The 23,160-nt window shown below is 36.0% G+C and overlaps 1 protein-coding gene across 1 annotated transcript; it reads right to left on the bottom strand.

The window, feature by feature from the left end:
• LOC145603995 (uncharacterized) lies at positions 1-21,921 on the bottom strand. Its single transcript, XM_081659955.1, has 10 exons — positions 21,657-21,921; positions 21,505-21,564; positions 21,359-21,427; positions 20,947-20,979; positions 20,389-20,824; positions 19,511-20,236; positions 12,668-13,236; positions 9,202-9,899; positions 8,893-9,030; positions 1-135 (listed from the first exon to the last, which is right to left on the bottom strand). Exons 1-10 carry the CDS (start codon positions 21,919-21,921, stop codon positions 1-3), a joined length of 3,129 nt encoding a protein of 1,042 aa, XP_081516081.1.
• Between the last annotated feature and the right edge of the window lie 1,239 nt (positions 21,922-23,160).

The following is a 23,160-nucleotide window of genomic DNA, read 5'->3' as shown; positions in this document are numbered from 1 at the left end:
TTAAGTAAGATACACATAGAGTCCACAACTTGTGATTATGTCAGCAATGTCTAGTCCAGTTTCATCATTAACTCCAGCAGATATCTCGTCAAAAAATCCATTGTTCGATTCACATTTGACATCAGTCGTCAATCTCTGAAATGAAGCAAATGAACAAATTTAATCGTCAGTTTAAGAATAAATTTAATTGCTAGTTTAGCAATAAAGGCATGGTATCATATTTGTTCAAAAAAAAAAAATAAATAATTGTGCATGATAATAATTAACACTCTTATTTCAAGTAGACTATAAAATAGAAAAAGGATTTTTTTTTTTTTTTTACTTGTAATTAACTTTAGACCCCAAAAGTACTTCAGATGATATAGCCAAGTAATTATGCAAATGCCCTGTCAAAAAAAAAAAAAAAAGTAGTTTTGAAAATGCAAAAAATAAAAACATCGACAACTAAATTGAATACCAAATGTCTCTGACAATGCAATAGAAATTGTAACAAGGTTGAAAATAAGCATTTATTCTTGCAAAGGAGTATGAATACTTAGATTACGGAAATTGATTTTGGCACACCCATAATTGATTTTGGCACACCCTTATGTGAGTAGAGCATAGAAAACTGTACTCTCACAAAGAGGTGTGGTAGAGGGATAGATCGGTTGTTAGACAATCACCCTAAGCCAAACAATATTTCTACCTAAACCAACCTAAGACAAGTATAGGGTAAGTAGAGGATCGTATCCACATGGAATGGGTATGAGTACACCGAGAGTATGAAACGGTTGTAAGCTAGTTCGGTCACAAATTGGGGGTTTTGATTAAATAACTACTATGGAAACAAACACTAGGGGAAAATGGGAATCGACACCAACCAAACCAATGGATCAAAACAATAGGCAAGCATGAACACAAATTGGGTGATAGAAAGGGCACTCAACATTGCTTTCTTTCGAAGCCACAGCACTAAGCATTCCTAAACCAAACTCAACTAACAAGATAGGCCAACCAAGTCTTAACGATGGGAAGTAGACTACTAACTCGGGTTTGTCTTTAGATCGGTCCAAGAAAGCATTAAGGCACAAGTAAATGGGATTTCTCACCTAATTATTGCAACTAAGACTACTACATCATCCAAACAAGGAACCGTAATCAAGAGGAATTTAGCATAATCATATAAGAAAAGGCTCACAACTAGACCTCATCTCTCAATGCAAGCATAGAAGTGAATACATGAGCAATAAGTGGCCATCCAATTACACATGCAATTAACCAATTCTTTAACAATCAATCATTAACCTAAAATGAACATGCAAGCGCAAATATCAATCAACCCATGGCTTGGTTGGGTCTTCACCCAACCCCTAGCTAATTAACTACTCACTAATCATGATGAAGAACAATCTAACAACAATATCTAAATTCAACATTAATCTAACAAGTTGAGAAAAGTAGTAAGAGCAAGGTAGATTGAACATGCAACAACAATTAAACAAGATTAAGGAAGAAATTAACAATTCAAAGTAAAAAAAAAAGAAGAAATTAAAGAACAAGAGATAGAGGAAAGAGATTACTAATGAAGCTTCAAAGTTGAGGAATTGTTGAATTCAAAGAACAAACTTCAATTAACTATTACAATGATTGAGTTTTGAGGAAAACTAAGCTAATTAAAGAGAGTTTAGAGAAACTAAGGGCCTAAGAAGACTAAAGGGAAGAAGGTCCGTAAAATGGAAGCCAAGGGTTGTATTTATACTCTCGAGTGGCTGCCTAGTAAAATCCGCCCAAAAACCGGGTTTCAGGCAAGGAGCGCCCGCTCCTGGGCTAGGAGCGCCCTCTCCAGATCTCTTGCACGCCCTCTCTTCCTGTAGCGGTTAGAGGCAGTTTGTGGAAGCTTGGGGAGGACCGCCCGCTCCTCCAAGGGTGCACGCCCTCTCCTAGCTGCAACAACTTGGGGCAGAGTATGGAAGATCAGGGAGGAGCGCCCGCTCCTCTAAGGGTGCACGCCCTCTCCTAGCTGCAACAACTTGGGGCAGAATATGGAAGATCAGGGAGGAGCGCCCCCCCTCTCCTAGCTGGTGCGTGCCTTATTAAAGAGTCTTCATGCTTGTGCTAAATGAATCAGTTCTCGTTGCATCTACAAACACGAACACACATAAAAAGGAACGGGAGAGCCAAATGCTATAATCATGCACAAAAGGAGTCAAAAGGGATTAAAGTGGAGGAAAATGACTACAAAATTGTGTTAAAAATACCATGATAAGTAGACAAATAAAACACTTATCAAATTTCCCTAAGCTAGTCAATTGCTTGTCCTCAAGCAATTCACTTGGCGCAAAAGAAACCGATAGATTAGTCCGCTCAAAGAAAAGCACATGTAAAGATAAAAGAATCCTTAAGCAATAAAACTCGAGCATGAGGTATATGCCTAAGATCAACCACGGTCATAACTAGCCAAGGCCTAGCTAACCTTCCCGAATGTACTCAACTTTGGTCCATTTAACCAATCTTACCGCGTCTCTAACACAAAGTTCAAATTCCCCCTAATGGTAGTGTCTCATGACTCCTCGAAGGAGCCGGAAGAAAAATAGACAAAAGAAGGTTTAGAACACTCGACATCTCAATGATAAGTACCCTCTCCATATGCTTGTGAACCAACTCCCGCCACCGACAATGGCTTCAACTACTCTACCAACATTACACAACTCAACGATTACGGCACAAAGTTAGGCATAGAGGAAACTAGAAGTGTTTTGTAATTAAAGTCAAGCTAAGATGTATAACACTAAGAGCAAACCTAAAGAGGTTTCTAACTTTGACCCAAATTACAAACTATGAATAAACTAGAAACAAAAATGCACCCCCAAGCTTGTTTAATTGCTAGGGTGGTGGTTATTTATCACTTCTTTTCTTTCTTTCTTTCCCTTTTTTTTTTCTATTTTTTTGTTTTTTTTTTAATCATTTTCTTTTTTTTTTTTTTTTCAAACTTGAACATTTACATCACAAACTACTAATTACAATAGACTAAAGATTGAACTAAGGAAACAAGAATGATATGCCTTAACTTTTTGTGAATAAACAATACATAACAACCTTCATCAACACTAAGAGTAGTTTAAGCCGCAATGTTGGGACTCAAGTTCTCGATCTAGGTACTAAATCAAAGAGGATCCTTGCCACTCATTCAAAATGTAGTAGGCTTGAAAAATATTAAACCTCACTTTTGGGGAAAATGTGGGATCAATTACTACCTTTCGGGGTTCAAATTCCTTTGATATGGCCAACACCTTCTTACCACAGTCCTAGAATTTAGGTCTCGTACATTCGGTAAGGTTATTCTCACACTAGCCTAAACTAGCAAATTCTATGTTCAACCAAGGGCATCTAAATCATGCTCGAAATTTTATTACCAAAAGAAAGCAACTATCCAGCACATTCAATATTATCATTGAGGACTAATCTAAAAGCAAAAAGTTTTTTTCATTTTTTTTTACATACCTGATGAGAGGAGAGGAGCGGGCGTGCACTCTGTCTGGAGCGCCCGCTCCGAGTCTTAGCTGGTAATCAATCTTCCTTCTGTTTTGTTAGGAGCGGACGTGCACTTCTATACATTAGGCGAAAATATGAATTGGCCACCGGTTCAAAACCCCCCTATGCCACCGGTTTTGAACCGGTGGCCATTTGGGGGGTGGCAATAATCTTTTTAAAAAGCCACCGGTTAACCGGTGGCAATAATGATTCCCGCGATATTTTTTTATGATATTAACACCTATTGCCACCGGTTAACCGGTGGCAATAATGGCCATAAAAAACAAAAAAAAAAAAAATTCATTTATTTCACTTAAATTGTAGCAGAAACTATATATATATGTAAAATACATAAAAACACACATATTTTCACACTTTTTAAGAGTGAAAAAACTAAATTAATAACTACAACTCAATTACTTATACAACAATTACAAGAACTAAATTAATCAAATTACACAAAACTAAAATTCCAACATTAAAAAAAAAAAATTACAACATTTAAATTAAAAAACAACCCATATAACACCTAAATCAACAATCCTGCATCTTTATTCTTCGATTTCACATCTACCTCTAAATCAATATACCTGCATCAAACAAAAAAAAAATAGATTAAATAAAATAAAAGCTGCGAAAAAAAAACACACAAAATAAACCCAGATTGGTTAATAAACCCAGAAAAACACACAACCCAGAAAAAAAAAAAAAAAACAAACCTAGAAAAAAAAAAGGACAAAATTCCCAGAAATAACCCAAAAAAAATAAACTAGAAAAAAATAACCCAGAAAAAAAAATAATGAGATTTCCCAGAAATTAGTAAAAACCCAAAAAAACAAAAAATAAAAAACAAACCCAGAAAAAAAAAATAAACAATCAAACAATTAAATAAAAACCCAATCAAATTACCAGACCATACTCGATCGTGCAGTGATTAATAAACAAATAAATAAACAATACTGCGTAAAATTATCTTATCATAACAAAAGAATAAAATAGATCTAGAAAAAGGAAAACCCCAATTAAAATGAAGAAAAAATCAGAGAAAAAAGGGGGAAATTAAAAAGAGGGAAGATGAAATTACCCCATAAACAAGGCGTCGACGGATCGAAAGAAGTGAGCGAGTTTCTGAGTATTTTCGAAGCTGTGAAGAAGAGAGAGAAAGATGAAATCGAATAAAAAAAAACACTCAAAAAACTACAATAAAATCGAATAGAACCTAGAAGGAGATCGACTTAGAATCGATTAAAATCAATTAAAATCGATGAAAACACTCAAAAAAATCCAAAATCGACTAATTAACAATTAATTAAACCCAACAAAATCCAAAAATCAATTAAAATCGATTAATTAAACACAAAATTAAACCTAACCTCTTGCATGTCTTCGTTGTTGTTGTTGCGGTGGTGGTTGAAATCACCGAGAAGGAGACGAGAAGGAGACGACCATATCGAAGGAGAACGAAGATCGAAATGAAAGAAAGAGAAGGACGAGCAGATGAGACGGACGAGCAGGAAAGAAAGAGAACGACGATCGGTGGTGGTTGAGACGGACGAGCAGGAAAGAGGAGATGAGATAAGATCGAATGAGGGAGATGAGCAGGAAAGAGGAAAGAGAGGAGGAGAGGAGAGAGAGAGTGAGGGAGGCTGATGAGTGTTTTGGGAGTAGGGTTTGGGGTATTTTATAAGGTGCATTTTTTTTTTTAATTTAATTGGATATTGCCACCGGTTCAAAACCGGTGGCCTTATAATTATTGCCACGGGTTTGGTTTGAACCGGTGGCAATACCGGTTTGGCTCATCCCGCCCATTAATTAAGCCACCGGTTTTCAAAAACCGGTGGCCAATTAGCGGTGCATTTTTAAATTTTTCTACTAGTGATAGGAGCGCCTGCTCCTAATACTGCTGTAGTTTCTGCTTCCTTTGAAGGAAATAGGAGCGGGCGTGCACTCTGATAGGAGCGCCCGCTCCGAAGCTTACTGGAGTTCCTACTTACTTTGGCTCGACTTGGAGCGGGCGTGCACTCCTTTAGGAGTGCCCGCTCCTATTCTTGACTGTCGAATCTGCCTTCTTTCATCTCCTTGAGCTAATCAACCTACAACAAAAGGTAAAATACAAACGAACACCCAAAATTGTTAAGGTGTTAGTTCAAGCTCTCTCAAATCTCTCTGATTTTTTTTTTTAAATAAAAACAAAAATACTCGGGTTGCCTCCCGGGAGCGCTTCTTTAACGTCACTAGCTTGACGCAAATTCGAAAAATAACCTCAAGGAGGGATAAAGTTCGAGATCATCATGTCACCATTGTTTCCATTGTTACAAATTGCCATCATGGGCAAAACCAAATTGGTTTCTTCAATAACACCTACAATAAGTTCTTAGTAGGTTAGTCGAATTAAACAAAGAAAAATAAATATATACAAATGAACTAGTCTCATATATTTCACAAGTAACTCAATGCTCAACGCCATTCCCCGGCAACGGCGCCATTTTGGTAGAGGGATAGATCGGTAGTTGGACAATCACCCTAAGTCAAACAATATTTCTACCTAACCCAACCTAAGACAAGTCTAGGGTAAGTAGAGGATCTTATCCACAGGGAATGGGTATGAGTACACCGAGAGTATGAAACGGTTGTAAGCTAGTTCGGTCACAAATTGGGGGTTTTGATTAAATAACTACTATGGAAACAAACACTAGGGGAAAATAGGAATCGACACCAACCAAACCAATGGATCACAACAATAGGCAAGCATGATCACAAATTGGGTGATAGAAAGGGCACTCAACATTGCCTTCTTTCGAAGCCACAACACTAAGAATTCCTAAACCAAACTCAACTAACAAGATAGGCCAACCAAGTCTTAACGATGGGAAGTAGACTACTAACTCGGGTTTGTCTTTCGATCGGTCCAAGAAAGCATTAAGGCACAAGTAATTGGGATTTCTCACCTAATTATTGCAACTAAGACTACTACATCATCCAAACAAGGAACCGTAATCAAGAGGAATTTAGCATAATCATATAAGAAAAGGCTCACAACTAGATATTATCTCTTAATGCAAGCATAGAAGTGAATACATGAGCAATAAGTGGTCATCCAATTACACATGCAATTAACCAATTCTTTAACAATCAATCATTAACCCAAAATGAACATGCAAGCGCAAATATCAATCAACCCATGGCTTGGTTGGGTCTTCACCCAACCCCTGGCTAATTAACTACTCACTAATCATGGTGAAGAACAATCTAACAACAATATCTAAATTCAACATTAATCTAACAAGTTGAAAAAAGTAGTAAGAGCAAGGTAGATTGAACATGCAACAACAATTAAACAAGATTCAGGAAGAAATTAACAATTCAAAGTAAAAAGGAAAGAAATTAAAGAACAAGAGATAGAGGAAAGAGATTACTATTGAAGCTTCAAAGTTGAGGAATTGTTGAATTCAAGAGAACAAACTTCAATTAACTATTACAATGATTGAGTTTTGAGGAAAACTAAGCTTATTAAAGAGAGTTTAGAGAAACTAAGGGCCTAAGAAGACTAAAGGGAAGAAGGTCCGTAAAATGGAAGCCAAGGGTTGTATTTATACTCCCGAGTGGCTGCCTAGTAAAATCCGCCCAAAAACCGGGTTTCAAGCAAGGAGCGCCCGCTCCAGATATTAGGAGCGCCTGCTCCTGGGCTAGGAGCGCCCACTCTAGATCTCTTGCACGCCCTCTGTTCCTGTAGCAGTTAGAGGCAGTTTGTGGAAGCTCGAGGAGGAGCGCCCGCTCCTCCAAGGGTGCACGCCCTCTCCTAGCTGCAACAACTTGGGACAGAGTATGGAAGATCAGGGAGGAGCGCCCGCTCCTCTAAGGGTGCACGCCCTCTCCTAGCTGCAACAACTTGGGGCAGAATATGGAAGATCAGGGAGGAGCGCCCGCTCCTCTAAGGGTGCACGCCCTCTCCTAGCTGGTGCGTGCCTTATTAAAGAGTCTTCATGCTTGTGCTAAATGAATCAGTTCTTGTTGCATCTACAAACACGAACACATATAAAAAGGAACGGGAGAGCCAAATGCTATAATCATGCACAAAAGGAGTCAAAAGGGATTAAAGTGGAGGAAAATGACTACAAAATTGTGTTAAAAATACCATGATAAGTAGACAAATAAAACACTAATTAAGGTGTGCCAAAATCAATTTTGGTGTGTCAAAATAATTTCCCTTAGATTACATACAACATATACAAAGTATGAAAAGTTGGTAATATAAGAATGAATAATACAACAAATACAAAGTAAGAAAAATTGGTAATATAAGAATGAATGTTATAAAGACCAATAAAGATAATAATAAAAAAAAAAAAAAAAGGCATTCTTTCAATTCTGATATTAATGAACTTATTTGAAGTGCATCGGTTTATACAATAAGCACTTACTATGTTCATGCTCATAACTTTTTATTGATTTCCCTGATCTTTTGCAAAGTTTAACTTCTTCAGTAAACTCATCTAATAATTAATAATGGTTCTTTAAACAACATCACAGTTGTATTAAAAGTACATATTGAAAAGTCTACAGTACATCATCCGATCCTTCTCTTTCTTAACAATACTATTGCGAATATGTTAGTAAAATTGGAAATATCTTAATGTAACGACATGAGCAAAAGTTTTTTAAAAGCAATTGTAAAATAAAAAAAATAATAAAATTTAGTTCAGCCAACTTGTCAAAAAGAAACGGAGTACTAAAATTCTACTGGTTTGCCTACATTAATGCTCTGTTTGTTCAGAAAAATTTAGTTCAGCCAACTTGTCAAAAAGAAACGGAGTACTAAATACGAAGTACATAGTATAATCATCTTGTCAAAAAGGTTCGACTGTCCTTTAAGATAATAAATTTAGTATAACCAACTTGTCAAAAAGGACAGTACTACGTATTTAGGATGATACTTGTAATTTGTAAATGATATTCTTTTACTAACTCAGACATGTTAGAAACCTTTCCTAGATGATTTTTTGTTATTACTATGTCTAAAATAAAAAAAAATCAAAAAAATCAAAAACTTTATTAAAAAATAGATAGTACCTCATTGTGTCAAATTTTGAAATACTTCTTTGTATACTACATTGTGGGTAGTATTAAATGTCCGGCCTTCTTTATATCACATATCAAAACTTTCAGTCCACTTTTCTTTGTAACTCTTGAAATCGCGACATATAATTGACCGTGACTAAATACTGGCTTTGGAAGATATAGTCCTACATGTGAAAGAGATTGTCTCTGACTTTTGTTTATAGTCATTGCAAAACAAACCATCAATGGATATTACCTTCGTTGAAACTTGAACGGCAATTTTGTATCTGTTGGAGTTAAGAGCATGCGAGGAATAAATACCTTAAGTCCAATGTTGCTTCCCGATATTATTTTTGCCTCTATTATATGATTACCCAATTGAGTAATCTTCAATCTGGTTCCATTACAGAGACCATTAGGCTGATCTATATTTCTAAGTAGCTTAACCGGGACACCAACCTTTAGTTTCAGAGTATGAATCGGGAGTCCAGAACACTTGATGCTGTTTAAGAAATCTAGTGTATATAACTCTTAATGATCCCTTGTATTTCTATTCGATGCACAAATACTATCTGAGCTGAGATATGTTCTCTCTTCTCCTGAAATCATGGACAATAAATGATCATTAACCTCCTCTACACACTCATTTGTTGGAGCAAGGATAGCTCTCTCTTGAAAGTACGAAGAATTACCCATATTTTGTGATATGAATGGATAAACACTATCAACAATTGATGAAATAGGACTAATTACTACATCTTTAATCAATACATCATTCGGAATATGAATGGTAGCCTCTCCATCATTAGATTCTCGTTCTTTACCATCCCCTATTCTCAATATCCGCTCTGAAAACTCTTTGATTTCTTGTAAATTCGAGTTTGAACTTCCAACTTCAAGTCTCATGTTTCGTGTTAAAGATAGTACACTACAAAAATCCCATAAGTACGAAGAGTTGATGGCTGAAAAAACAATATCTTCTCGGCTTCCTTTCGGGATGACTGGTAAAATTTCCCGGAAGTCACCTCCAAAAATAACAACTTTTCCACCGAAGGGTTGCTCCATACTTTGTGGATTAGAAAATCGCATAATATCCCTCAAACTTCTGTCGAAAGCTTCAAAACAAAACTTGTGAACCATTGGAGCCTCATCCCAAATAATAAGTTTTGTCTTAATCAAAAGAGAAGCCAAGGGGGATCCTTGCTTGATGTTGCAAGTTATGTCTTCATTTACATTTATAGGAATTGCAAATCTAGAATGAGCAGTTCTACCTCCGGGAAGAAGAAGAGATGCAATCCCACTTGATGCAACATTAAGTACGATTTTACCTTATCGTCGAATAGTAGCAGAAAGTGCTCTCCACATGAAGGTTTTTCCTGTTCCGCCATACCCATAAAAAAGAAAATACCTCCTTTAGATCCATCAAGAGCACCTACTATCTTATCATAAACTCCTTTTTGTTCATCGGTGAGACATGAAAGTAATCTTTTATATTATTCTATATCCATGGAAGCTCTATCATAACAAAGTTCTTCTTGAATAAGTTTATTAAGCCCATCAGAGACTAAAGTTTCATCTGGATATGGCATTGGCGGAAACTGTTTAAGGCTGTGGCCATTACGTTGAAGCAATTTTTCAATTTCAGCTAAAGTGTGATCGATCTTTCAATTCATCTTCACTTATCTGCATGTCTAATAATTAAAAAATAATAAAATTAGTATGTAAAAGTTGAACAGCCCGTCTTGTGTGTAATAATTTTTTATTTCAATTAATTTTCTAACATTAGTTTATTACAATAAACTAAGGATAATACTCTAGATATGTACGACAAAGTATTATGTGGTGCTTTGCAACTTGTATATATACTTTAAGTATTAATGGAATTTAGTGGTTAAGATAAACGAAATACTTCGTAATTCGTATACAATTTGAAACATGAAAGAATGTTTTCGGTTGCCTTTCTCATTATCAATCGTCAAAATATATACACAAGATTGTAGCATAATCCTAGGCTACTTTACAGGAAACTAATCAAGTACATTGACTGATTCTAGGCTAAGAATAGGATGCTAATTATACGCTATCAATTATTCATTGACTTACAAAATTTTTACTATAGTTAACACAATTGTCAGATGCCAAATTTCTTATTTACTTTGAATTTTACACGAGTTACTCAATTCGTATTCGAAGATTTTTTTTAATAGATGTCGATTTTCTTATATCAATTTGAATAATAAACAGTTTACTCAATTTGAAGAATTTTTAATTTAATTTTTATCGTATAGGTTATTTGGTGTTTGAATATTTAACAGATCAACCAAATTTTCAAAATATATATATATATATATATATATATATATATATATATATATATATATATATATATATATATATATATATAAATGTAAATTAAAAAATAAAAGATAAATCTTTATGGTAAATGTAGTATAGATATACCAGGAATTTGCACTACTAGAAAAGACCGTTTTCCGACGGAAATTTTTCCTTGGAAACAACCTGTTTTCCGTCGGAAAAGGAGTTTCCGACGGAATTTCGTCGGAAACTGTCGTCGGAAAAGGCCTTGTAGGAAAAATGACATTTTCCGTCGGAAATTCCGTCGGAAACAATATTCCGACGGATTTCCGACGGAATTTTCCGTCGGAAGACAATTTTAGGCACTTGGGAAATCCGTCGGAAAATTCCGACGAATTTAAAATTCGTCGGAAATTTCCGACGGGAATTCCGTCGGAAAATGTTTTTGGGAAATTAAAAAAATACGTCGTGCCACCACCGGCACGGCGTATCACCACCTCCAACCACCCAAAGCCCCCCTGTCAACCCCAACCAAACACATCACCACCACCACCACTAAACCTTAACCCACTGCCACTACTAACCACCACTAAAACTAAACATTAGACCACCACCGTCGCCGCCCACTGCCACCACCACTCAAACCCTAACCCAGACAAAACTAGCCCAGATCTACCACCCCACCTAAGCAAACCACCCCATTACCCACCTCAAACCAGCACCGCCACCACCACCACCAAAACAAACTACCACCATGGCACCAAACCGACCCAAAACCAAAACCCAGAAACCCGAAAAACTCCCAACCCAAAACCCAGCAATCCGAAAAACTCCAAACCCAAAACCAAAAGAAACCCAGAAAAAAATTAAACAAAAAAAAAAGAAAAAAATTAAAATCCCAACCCAAAACCCAGAAACCCGAAAAACTCCCAACCCACCTCACCCTAAAACCGACCCACCTTCCTAAACGACCCAGATCCGACCAAAAGCCAAACCACCATGGCACCAAACCACCACACAAGCCACCACAACCACATCGAACAGCCAAAAAACCGAAAATATTTATAAAAAAAAAAAAAACAAAAAACTCTTTAATTCTCGAAAACATACCTTATTAACTGAATTTGGCTTTGAATTCTTGAATTTGGTTTAAATAGGTCAAATTCGACCATAAAAAGTGTAGATCTACACTTTTCATGGTCGAATTTGACCAAAAAACCATTAATTCCGGGCATGGAAAACACTAAGTAAGAGAAGAGAAATGAGGAAAGAGATGAAAGAAGGAGAAGATGGTGGAAAGAAAGAGATGGAGGAGGAGAGAGGAGGCGTTGAGTTTGAATTTGGAGAAGAGAAGGGGCGGAGGAAGAGAGAGAAGAGGAAGAGAGAGAGAGAAGGGCGGAAGAGAGAGAAGGGAGGAAATAAAATGAAGGAGGCAGTGAGGAACTTTAGGGTTTTAACAAAGGCTCAATTTTTTTTTTATATATATATAATAATATTCCGACGGATTTTAATTCCGTCGGGAATATAATTTTCCGACGGAAAATTCCGTCGGAAAGCATATTTTTTCCGACGAATTTATTTTCCGTCGTAAATTTCCGACGGAATATTAAAATCCGTCGTAAATTCCGATATTTCCGACGGAATTCGTGTCCGTCGGAAGCATTCCGTTGGAAATCAGCCTTTTTCTAGTAGTGTTGGAGAATCATCCTTCGTTTATGTAGAACATCATCTGACAAGAATTTCCATACATGCTCCCATACAAACTCGGGTCTAAACATACTTTCCAATATCAACAAAGTCACAAAAAGACTTCTTAAATATGGTGTCGATCCCCAAAAGCTTGCTTCAGTTATACCGTCTATACATTCTTTATCATCATCCAGGAGTCCACGAGCATGGCAAGCCTCTTTGAATGTAGAGTACAATACACCATCAACGGTTCTGATATCCTCATAACATGTGGGACCTTTAACGGAATTCAATAGAGCACTCAAGTAGTATATTTCTCCACTACCAGGAGGAACATAGTACATTCTACCAATTGAGAATTGTTGTTTCCTTTTCCTCCATTTTCGAATTCCCCCCTCTGTGTGCCACACATACTCTGTTGGGAACTGACAGTAAGTTAGATTTCTCGCTTTTGAAAACTTTCTATTGTATTCCATCCAACCTAAGAACATTGAGTTATTAATCCCGGGCCTGTTCATAATTTTCTGAAGTGGCTCATCATCTTCGAATACTATACTTTGTTCATTAGGAAGGTGGAAGCTCAACCTTTCAACAGGTGGAAATCTATAATGAATGTCATATCCCAAAATTCTCCAAACTGCTTCACATGGAGAGATATACCTGTAAATATTTATTTTCAAATCATGAATGATTATGAGAGGACAATAGTATGATAAATTAAAACATTAATAAAATATTAATAATGAGTTAAAATATCCTTGCAAGGATCTTTTACTTCAGTGATCGATAGATCAATATATACTTTTCAAGAATAAAATTAGTTAGCTAAGGAGATTATAACCTGCAATCATAGTAAGCTTTAATTTCATCATTGCTTTGATTATTTTCATGGTCTCCATTTGTTTGGCAAACTGATGTGGTTACTCGATCATGACCCTTGTTGATATATTTAAACAAATATTTTATTGACCGGGATTGATTGCACTCAACATTTATGTGAGCTCCATATTTCAAGAGTAGATAATGATTATATGGAAACTAGTAGAAAAAATGCTATTTGTAACTGGCGAAATTGACTTTTAGTAACTGGCATTGTTGGTTGCTATTGCCACCGTTACAACTAGTGAAAATTATTCGTAACTAGCTAATGTTAGTTACTAATAATGTACTATTTGTAACTGGCCTAACCTAACGCTAATTAGTAGTAGTACATTTTTTAACATGAAAAATAGACTAGTAGTAACTGGCGTTAGGTTACGCCGGTTACGAATAGTAACCCACACTACCATATCAATCAAACAACCCACATCTAACTTAGACAATAATGTAAGCTGAGAATTGCCATGAGAATCCTGAAATGGTTTTCCAAAGATCTCTTCCATCACCCATAAACCGAAGCTCTAGCCACCACAGACCACAGGTGGCACACACCAACAGCGGAACCAAAATTCTAGAACTTGATTTTGGAACCAACAAACTGAACCCCGGTCTATTACCTGAACCTCCACAGAAAAAGAAAAGACCCCAAATCCCTCACACATAATAAACAACCAAAGTACAGCAAATCCATGAAAACAACTATCACCACTACCAAAACTTAGTAAAAAAAACCCTCCAACCAACAAGACCATAAAAGCCAAATTTATTAAGGCAATAAAGAAAATTAAAATAACTAAAAGAAGAGAAAAAGGAAGCATAACCCACATAATCCCTCTGCTCTAGACAAACAAACAAAATTGAACAACACACCAACTGAAACCACCGACAACAATCGCAAGATAAACGAGAGCTTCAAAATTGTCGTCGGAACCAACACACTAGCTAAAAGGCTAACTACAGGGCTGGCCGGCGATGGCAGAGGAGGGGACTGCCGATCGTCGGCGAGCCGAAAGCTGGGCAAAGCGCGCAATGGAAACAGTGGGAAGCGGTGGGATAAGAACAAGGTTTTAGAGAGAGAAGCTCACTCTTTTGGATGATTGTTTGTTTAACTAATGATTTGTACCCTATAATTCTTTTTAGTCCTTTTAATGAAATAATCGCTTATAATTAATTAAAAATACATAAATCAGATGGAGATCGAGAGCATACCTTGATGATATTCTTGATAAATGAGTTTTGGAGAAGCTTTAAAGGAGTTTTGGAGGTGTTTTAAAGCAGTTTTAGAGGAGAGAGAAAAGTTGTGGGTTTATTTTAAAAAAGGAAAAATTGATTCTAATAATCTCACCTTTGGCCGGTTCGCCATTAATAATCCCACCTTTTGATTATTATCTAATAATCTCACTTTTATAGGCGATTTTCTTCCATTGGTCCCTAACCGGTTGGTAACCGATTTGATAGGTGAATATGCTACGTGTCACTTTGTGATTGGTTGAAAATTAAAGAAAAATTAAAAAATAAAAAATAAAATAAAAAATAAAAGAAAAAAAAATACCCCCACGCTACTCAATCCTCCGGCAAACGTCCCTTCCCACCCCCTCCATCCTCCGGCAGCCCCTTTCCCCACCCCCACCACCACCGGAATCTTCACCTCTCTACGAGTCACCCAACGACAACGCCCCTCCCAGGAATCCACCACGAAATCCTAAACCCAACCCCTCTTTTCTGGACTTCCGACCTCTTTCTCTCTCCTCGCGCAGCCGCTGGCAATTTCGCTGCAATAATCTCCTCACTTATCTCAAGGTTAATTTTTTTCTTATTTATTTGTGTTAATTGTATTTGATTCCAGATTATTCAATTTCTTCATATCAATTTATATGTTTTCATTTTTGTAATTTTTCTAAGTTGGGTGTCCTTGATTTGATGATAAAAGGGTCCGAATTGTTGATTTTGGAGAATATTGGGTATTGTTGAATATTATTGTTTGACGTCGGGGAAGGGGAGAGGAATGGTTTTCGAGGTGGGGGATAGGGGACGTGGTGGTTTTCGGGGCTGGGTTTAGGGTGTCATGGTGGATTCCGGGGAGTGGGGTGTTGTCGTTGGGTGGGTCATGGAGAGGTGATAAAGGAATAAACGCATCGTCAAACGAATATCCCTAAATCAAATACAATTTATACAACCTAAACAAACCTAATACGAGTATAAGGTAAGCATAGGGGTCAAACCACAGAGAACGATTAAACACCACCAAATGTTATCAACAACTAAGCTAGTCCGGGATAGTAGAAAGTAATCTAAAGTCTAAAGTCACTAAAACAAGAAATAAAACACTAAGGGAAATGGTTTAGGTATAGTATTCACTCAAACATAAACAAGGCATGAAATTAAATCGAAATGCGAACTAAGCAACTCATGTCAATGATTTAAAGCACAATTTAATCACCTATCGGGGTTAATTGATTTCTCAACTCAAGCACAACTTACACTATCGTCATAAGCCACACGAATCGAGGTACAAATCAAGCAAATCATTCAATGGACATTCCTAGATCACGCTATATATCGCCATAATCTAGTTCAATCCACCCAACTACAACAATTGATAGGCCTCTCAAATGAAATAATTGGTAAGACATGGAAAACAAAGCATTTTAATCACAAACAAATTAATTTCGCCCTTAAAACATGCTCAAGATCCAACTACACCACAACCATCCCCTTAGTAGGGGAACTACTCACTAATCATGCTAATAACAAGATTAATCAACAAATTAACAAGCATCAACATGATTAACAAGCAATACTAAAGACAATAATAAAAAACAATAAACAAAATCAATAAACAATAAAATGAGAGAAGAGAGAGTGAGAAAAGCTCATTGATTGATGTATGGAGATCTTCAAATCATCTTATCACTAATTGATAATCAAAAATCCACAATTTCACTTTGATTTTCCTCACTTTCTCTCTCTAAAAACTACTCCTAAGCTAAACCCTAAAAACTAGAGAGAGAGCTAAAACTAATTATTAAAGAGAGAATAAAACTAAGCTCCCTCATTACCCCAAAATTGGGTATTTAGATAAAGCTAGGAAAATAAGGGAAAATAAAAATAAAATAAATAAAGAAAGAAATAAGAAAAGGGAAAGGAAAAGAAATACAAAATAAAATAAAAGAAAAAGAAAAGAAAAGATAAAATCCCCAAATCCCATCAGCCTCCATTCGTATTTTGGCTGCTTCAAATTTTGGGGTTTAGATTCCCTGCTTCACACCACTCAAACACCATCAATCATCACGAATCACCACCGTTTTTCATCTTCATCTAAAATCAAGCATCAATCAAGGCTGTTGATCTTCATTAACAATCGCGTGCGAAGCTCGCGAAGTGGTTCGGTCCAACCGAGGGTAGGTTCGGCCGAACTATGGGTTGGTTCGGGCGAATCATGGGTGTGTACGACCGAACCTCTTCAAATTAGAAAACTTCATGAGTTTCTGACTCTATTAGCACTTCGATCGAACTTCTCAAAAGTTTGCTCGAACCCGATCGATTTGCAATTTGCTCTGATTTTATGGCTGTTGCTAGTGCGAATTGGTGGTTTGCGTGAGCAGGGCTGCTACAATTAAGGGGCAGCGAGAGGAGAGATGGAGCTGATTTGGGATTATGGTGGCGAGGATATTATGTGGCTGGTGATGGCGATGGAGTGCAGGTGGCGGCTGCAGGTGCGGTGGCTAGAGGCTGCGATTGTTGTGTGGCTGTTCGGTCGGTTATTTTGATGGCGATTGGAGGCAGCAGCGGTGGTGTAGGGCTGCTATTGGGTTTATGCGTGAGGTGGAGCTGCTGTGATTGAAAGGGGGGTTGCTGCAGGTGCGGGAAGGAGAGGAGGCGTGGCTGCAATATTGGGGTTGTTGTTGTGGTGCGAAGGTGGTGGTTGATTGCGTGGGGCTGAGAAGAGGGAGCAGGGGAAATTGAGGTGCGCTGCGAGGATGCTGATTTGTCGTGGTCTGCAGCAGTATGTTTGGTGTGAGAGGTGAAGTAAGGGCTTCAAAGTTGGTGGCTGATGGTGAGGTTGTTGGGCCGCAAGGGTGGAGATGGCTAGCAGCAGTTTGAATGGCTCGGCTTGGACCTCGAACTCGAATCTACACACAAACAAACCCGAGGGTGAAACCGAGATAAATAAAATGGAATAATAAAATGAAAATAAATAAAGTAAAATAGAAAATAAGAGAAATAAACTAAAGCTAGCAAAATTAAATAAAACACAAACAAATAAAATAAGAAATAAACTTAAAACTAATTAAAATAAATAAAAGTAAATTAGAATACTTTCTAGGAAAATAAAGAACGAAATAAAAAACAAATCCAATGTAAATAAAATACGAAATAAACTAAAATTAATTAAATAAAGAAACTAAGCTAAAACATACTAAAATTACCAAATAAAATAGAAATTTTATTAAAGAGAAAACAAGAGAATAAAAGGGAAAATTGAGAGAAAATAAACACGAAAAAGACTTTAAAACTACTCCCTAAGAGCGACATAAATGTCACTCATCAAGAGGGGAAGGTTCCGGTGGTGGTGGGGGTGGGGAAGGGGCTGCCGGAGGATGGCAGTGGTGGGAAAGGACGAATGCCGGAAGTTGGGATGGGGTGGCGTGGGGTTGAGGTTGCTGGGTATTTTTTTGTTTTTTTTTTAAACTTTTTAAAAAAAAATTTAAATTTTTTGACCAATCATGTAATAACACGTGTCAATTAAATTTAAATTTTAAAAAATTTACCTATTGTGCAGGTAACTAGTCACAAGGGACCATTAAAAGAGAATCTCATATAAAGGTGGGATTATTAGATAATAATCAAAAGGTGGGATTATTAATGGCGAACCAGCCAAATGTGGGATTATTAGAATCAATTTTTCCTTGAAAAAATGGGGAAAAAGAAAAATAATGAATGTAAGGGGAACGGAGGAAGCGCAGAATTTTTTTTAAAAAATAAAAAATAAAAAAAGTGAAGTGTGAGTCGTGTGTGGTACTGTGCTAGCATTAGTAACTAACCTTAATAAAGCTTGTTACAATTAATAAGTTCAATAAAATCTGACTTATTATTTGTAACTTGCCTTTTTTATGCCCCTTACTAATAGTTGGTCAGCCTATCATTGACCTACTATTTGTACGTAACTGACCTTAGTTATGCTAGTTACTAATGCTAACTTATTTGTAACCCGCACTATCTATGTCAGTTACTAATACTCTTATTGTAACTAACATAATTTATGCCAGTTACTACTAGGACGTTACAAATAGCATTTTTTCTACTAATGAACATATCTATTGTCCAAAGTAACCCCATTCTTTTCCACTGTCCTTCCGTTATCCCTTCTTCGGTAGATAGGATACCCATCTTCAACTACCATTGTTCTCTCAATGAACTTTTTAGGATAATGTTTCGAACACTTTCCATCCTTCATACACGGGGATTGCAAATTTGCTATACCACAAGGACCATGAAACATGCTATCACGAACCAAGTTATATAAATGAGCTTGTGTCTTTTGATCCGGTATTTCTGCAGAAATAATCCTATCTATATCATCAGCAGTAATATACTTATCTTCTTGGCGCAAGAACAATAATATGTGAGCATAAGGTAGGCCGCGTTTTTGAAATTCAATTGTTTAAATCACTGCACATTGATTATTATTGTTAAAGATAGATTGTATGATACTATAATTTAAGAAAAAGATGATGTAGCTAAGAAAACTCTAGTACAAATTAATGAATAGTTTAATTCTTGAGATACGAAATGAAAGCTATTATTATAAAAAATATATAAGTATCGTCAACATATATAAGTAAATATGAATAATTAACTAACCAGCTTGCACTCTTCCAAATATTTGGCCTTCTTTTAGATTCTAACCAACTGATCAAGTTTGATTTTGAAAACCCTACAAAGAATATCCGGTCGATCTTCAGGTTTAAGTCCTCTTTGTTGTAAAAATCGCATTATTTCTGGCCATTTTGGATTGCAAGTGAAAGTGATAAATAGATCGGGATATCCATACCACTTACAAATAGCCATAGCATCTTGGTAATTTTGAACCATATATCTAGCACATCCGGTGAAAGATGAAGGTAGAACAACTATGGGTTTTCCAATTGAAGAAGAATTAGGATTTTCATGTGATAGTTGCCTAAGATTATTGTAACTATCTGCTCTCATATCCTTTTGATGAGTTCGGACATATTGCAACCTTTCAAATTCTATCATTGTAAGACCATCAACCAAAAATTGTTGAAATAATATCCGAGACCACAAAATCGTGCAAGCCTCATTAGCTCTCTCAAAAATTCTATAAGCAAACCATTCTCTCATAGTTAATTTTTTTCTTTTTCGATTGCTAGATGTGTCTCTATGTTGGATACCAAGTCTATATCCATCCTCTCCATAAGGGAATAGTAAGGGATATTGCAATGGAAGATAAGATGGGTGCAACTCACTTATACGTTTCAATCGACCGGTTTGTGTCTCTACAATAATATCCCTTTCCCCAAGCGAGCTTCCAATATCTCCAACTATTAGAGCAGCTACTTTAGAAGCAGATGGTAAATTATAAGTCCTTCCATCCTTTTCTCTGTTTCCAATAAGTCTAAGCTTGATATCTTCATGAGTATTGGATGCGAATCGATCTCTAGCCACTCTAAATGCTTGTGTGAGGGGATTATACTCATCGAGTGTCTTTCTCAAATCTTCAACAATTTCACGATCAAATTTCTTGTTATTCCTTGAACTAAATATAAGGAAACACACAAGTAGAAATCCAAAAAAATGAGAAAAGAATGTAATGCATCCTACATATAAAAGTATCCATAAAATGAGAATATTCTTAGAAAATAAAAAAAAAATGCAATAATTATAAGTTTAACAGTTGTATAAACATACCTTAAAGCATTCATCCTATTGTCAACTTCATTTTCAGTATCATAGATATACAATTGTAAAAATTTCGGAGATGACCCAATTGTTGGTAACAAACTTCCTATCATGTGATAATTTTGACCATGTAGTCTATAGGTGAATGGACCTCTTCCCTTGTTCACAGATGAATCAATCTTCCCGCCCATTGAAGTAAAAGCCCACATCATATTGTATGGTCGTATATTATCTTGAAAATGTTTGCTCTTGGCATCTGTGTTTGTGTATAAATTCCATAGTGTTTGAGGTGGAGGTTGAAGCTTAGGAAGTTGAACTTTTCCTTTCATGCAACACTTTGAAAATTCTGGATTTGTAACTCGATCTTTTCTAGCTCTCTCTTCAAACCAGAAGAGAGTCCCACAATGTACGCAAGCATACGTTGGATCTCCAATGTCCCAATAGTCTGCATGATTATATAGTTAATAAAGATTTATAATTTGACAATTTTATATTATTAGATTAGATTATTATTTCAAATGATATGGATCAGTTGATACTTTGTTATAAAATATGATAGAGAATTACCTTCACATGCAAATGCAGCAGGTACATTACCACCTTGAATAATTATAAAATTGAGTCAGATTGAGGATCACATTTTAGTTAATCATTATAATCACAAAATGATCACTAATACTCCCTCCGTTTCAGAATGATGTTCCTGTTTACGTAAATCGATGCAAGTTTTTACCCGTTTTTGACCGCAAATATCTTTAATCTCACACTAGCAAAAAATATAAAAGTAAGATATTAATAATCTACTTACCAAAACGAATCAAACTAAATCCCACATGACTATATTTGTTCTTATAGATTGAGAGAAATTTAGAAGATTCTCTCTTATTTTTTAAAAGTCAAAGATTCCAAACAGGAACATCATTGTGGAACGGAGGGAGTACTTTATTGAGTGGAAAAAGTAATGAGTTGTCACCATTACCTTCTATGGGTATATTTAAGCAATCATCAGTAATATCATCATCACTATCATCATTTGTAAGTGCCGAGTCTATGGAATAAAATTGATAGATGTATTAGCTAAGAAAAGGGAGACAACATATAGAAAAAACGTAAAGAAGTTCATACCTTCAACATTAGAATGTAAGTTGTACTCATCCTCAATATATTCATCAATAAAGTCACGTGCTACAATGAAAATGATAGATGTTTTGTTAGAATAAAAAAATGTACAGTATAATTTTAGTAGAACTAAACTAAAATATTTGATAATTAAGTACCTGTAGAGCTACTCGCTTTATGGACATCATTTCCCCTAGATAATTTAGATTTAAAAATTTCTGTTGATTTTACAACTCTTCCTTTTTGTATCATGTGTTTTCCAGGAGTAAGTGAGCCACTCGTATTAAAATTTTCAGATGATGATGCTAGCTTTCCAGGAGGTCGATCGAAATTGAATTTGATTAGAAGACGAAGATGGGAATTGACCATTAGTAATATCACCAAGTGGTCTTCTTCGTTGATACGCAGATCCTTCTGGTTCATATGACTCTCGTTGCCTTTTTTCCCTCAAAATTTTCAATCTGTTCATCCTTGCAATTTTGTAAACATTTTGATCCATTTCAAATTTCGCCAAAAAAAACGTGTATTCTGAGTTGAGAAATTTGTATTTATTATTTCATATGAACTGATTATACATAATTTATTTAATGAATATAGCTATCTAATATTAAAGATATTTTTAAGCATAATAGTAGTCTAAATAAATAATTGATTAACCATGTTATTATATGTACGGTATGATTTTATGATACTATCTATAATTATAACAACTCCTTTTGCATGCCCCCGGTTTACAGTAATTTTATTGTACATCGAACATTTTTACGAAAAAGTGACCCTTTTTCTTTATAAAAGTGACCTTTTTTCTTTACAAAAGTGACCCTTTTTATTATAAAAGTGATTCATATTTTCACAAAAGTTACCCCTTTTTTACAAAAATGACCCTTTTTTTCCACAAAAGTGACCCTTTTTCTTCACAAAAGTGACCCTTTTTTTTCACAAAAACAGAGTATTAAAATAAAAAAAATAAACACAAAATACAAAGGTTACCCCAATGGCTCTACTTTCATCCCGTATCTTTATCTCTCCTCAAAACTAAACATTTCCACCATTAACAAACCTTCAAATTCTCTCTCCTCCATCAAAACCTCAACCCCCTTCTCCCTCTCCGTTACCAACTGCAAGCCCTCATATTTTTCCCTTCATAGTTGTCGTCATCGTCACCTCTGCCGCCATAGTCATCACCACCTCCGCCGCTGCCATGTTTGCCACCATCAAAGTAGATGAGGTGAAATGATAAAAACCCACAATAAGGTATATATGCAATTGGGGTCGAGGTATTCGGAGTTGTTGTAATTCCGGACTTCAAACTCGACAAATCGGGGGATGGGGGGAGGTCAGAAGCGCTGGAATCAGGGGATTGGGATGGTTAGCAAGGTCGAAATCGGAGGGGGACGCCGGATTCTTAGGAGAAGCTAAGGGAGTGGCGACAGGAGTGGTGGTTTGGCAGTTGTTGGTTGTCCCAACTTCCGCCATTCACTAATTTACTGAACACCGGCTTTTTTTAAAAATTTCACTAATTATAATCAATACAACTATTTTTAGTTAATATAGGAGAATATTTTATTCCATAACTGTATATTTAACTCTTTTTTTCCTTAAATATGACACTGCCCGTAATAGCTCTTTCTTATTTTATTTGTTATTATGTTGAATATGTTA

This window comes from Chenopodium album, chromosome 22 (genome assembly GCF_948465745.1).
Source record: "Chenopodium album chromosome 22, dcCheAlbu1.1, whole genome shotgun sequence".
In the NCBI taxonomy this organism is placed as follows: Eukaryota; Viridiplantae; Streptophyta; class Magnoliopsida; order Caryophyllales; family Amaranthaceae; genus Chenopodium; species Chenopodium album.
This window is presented reverse-complemented; position numbering and strand designations above follow the sequence as displayed.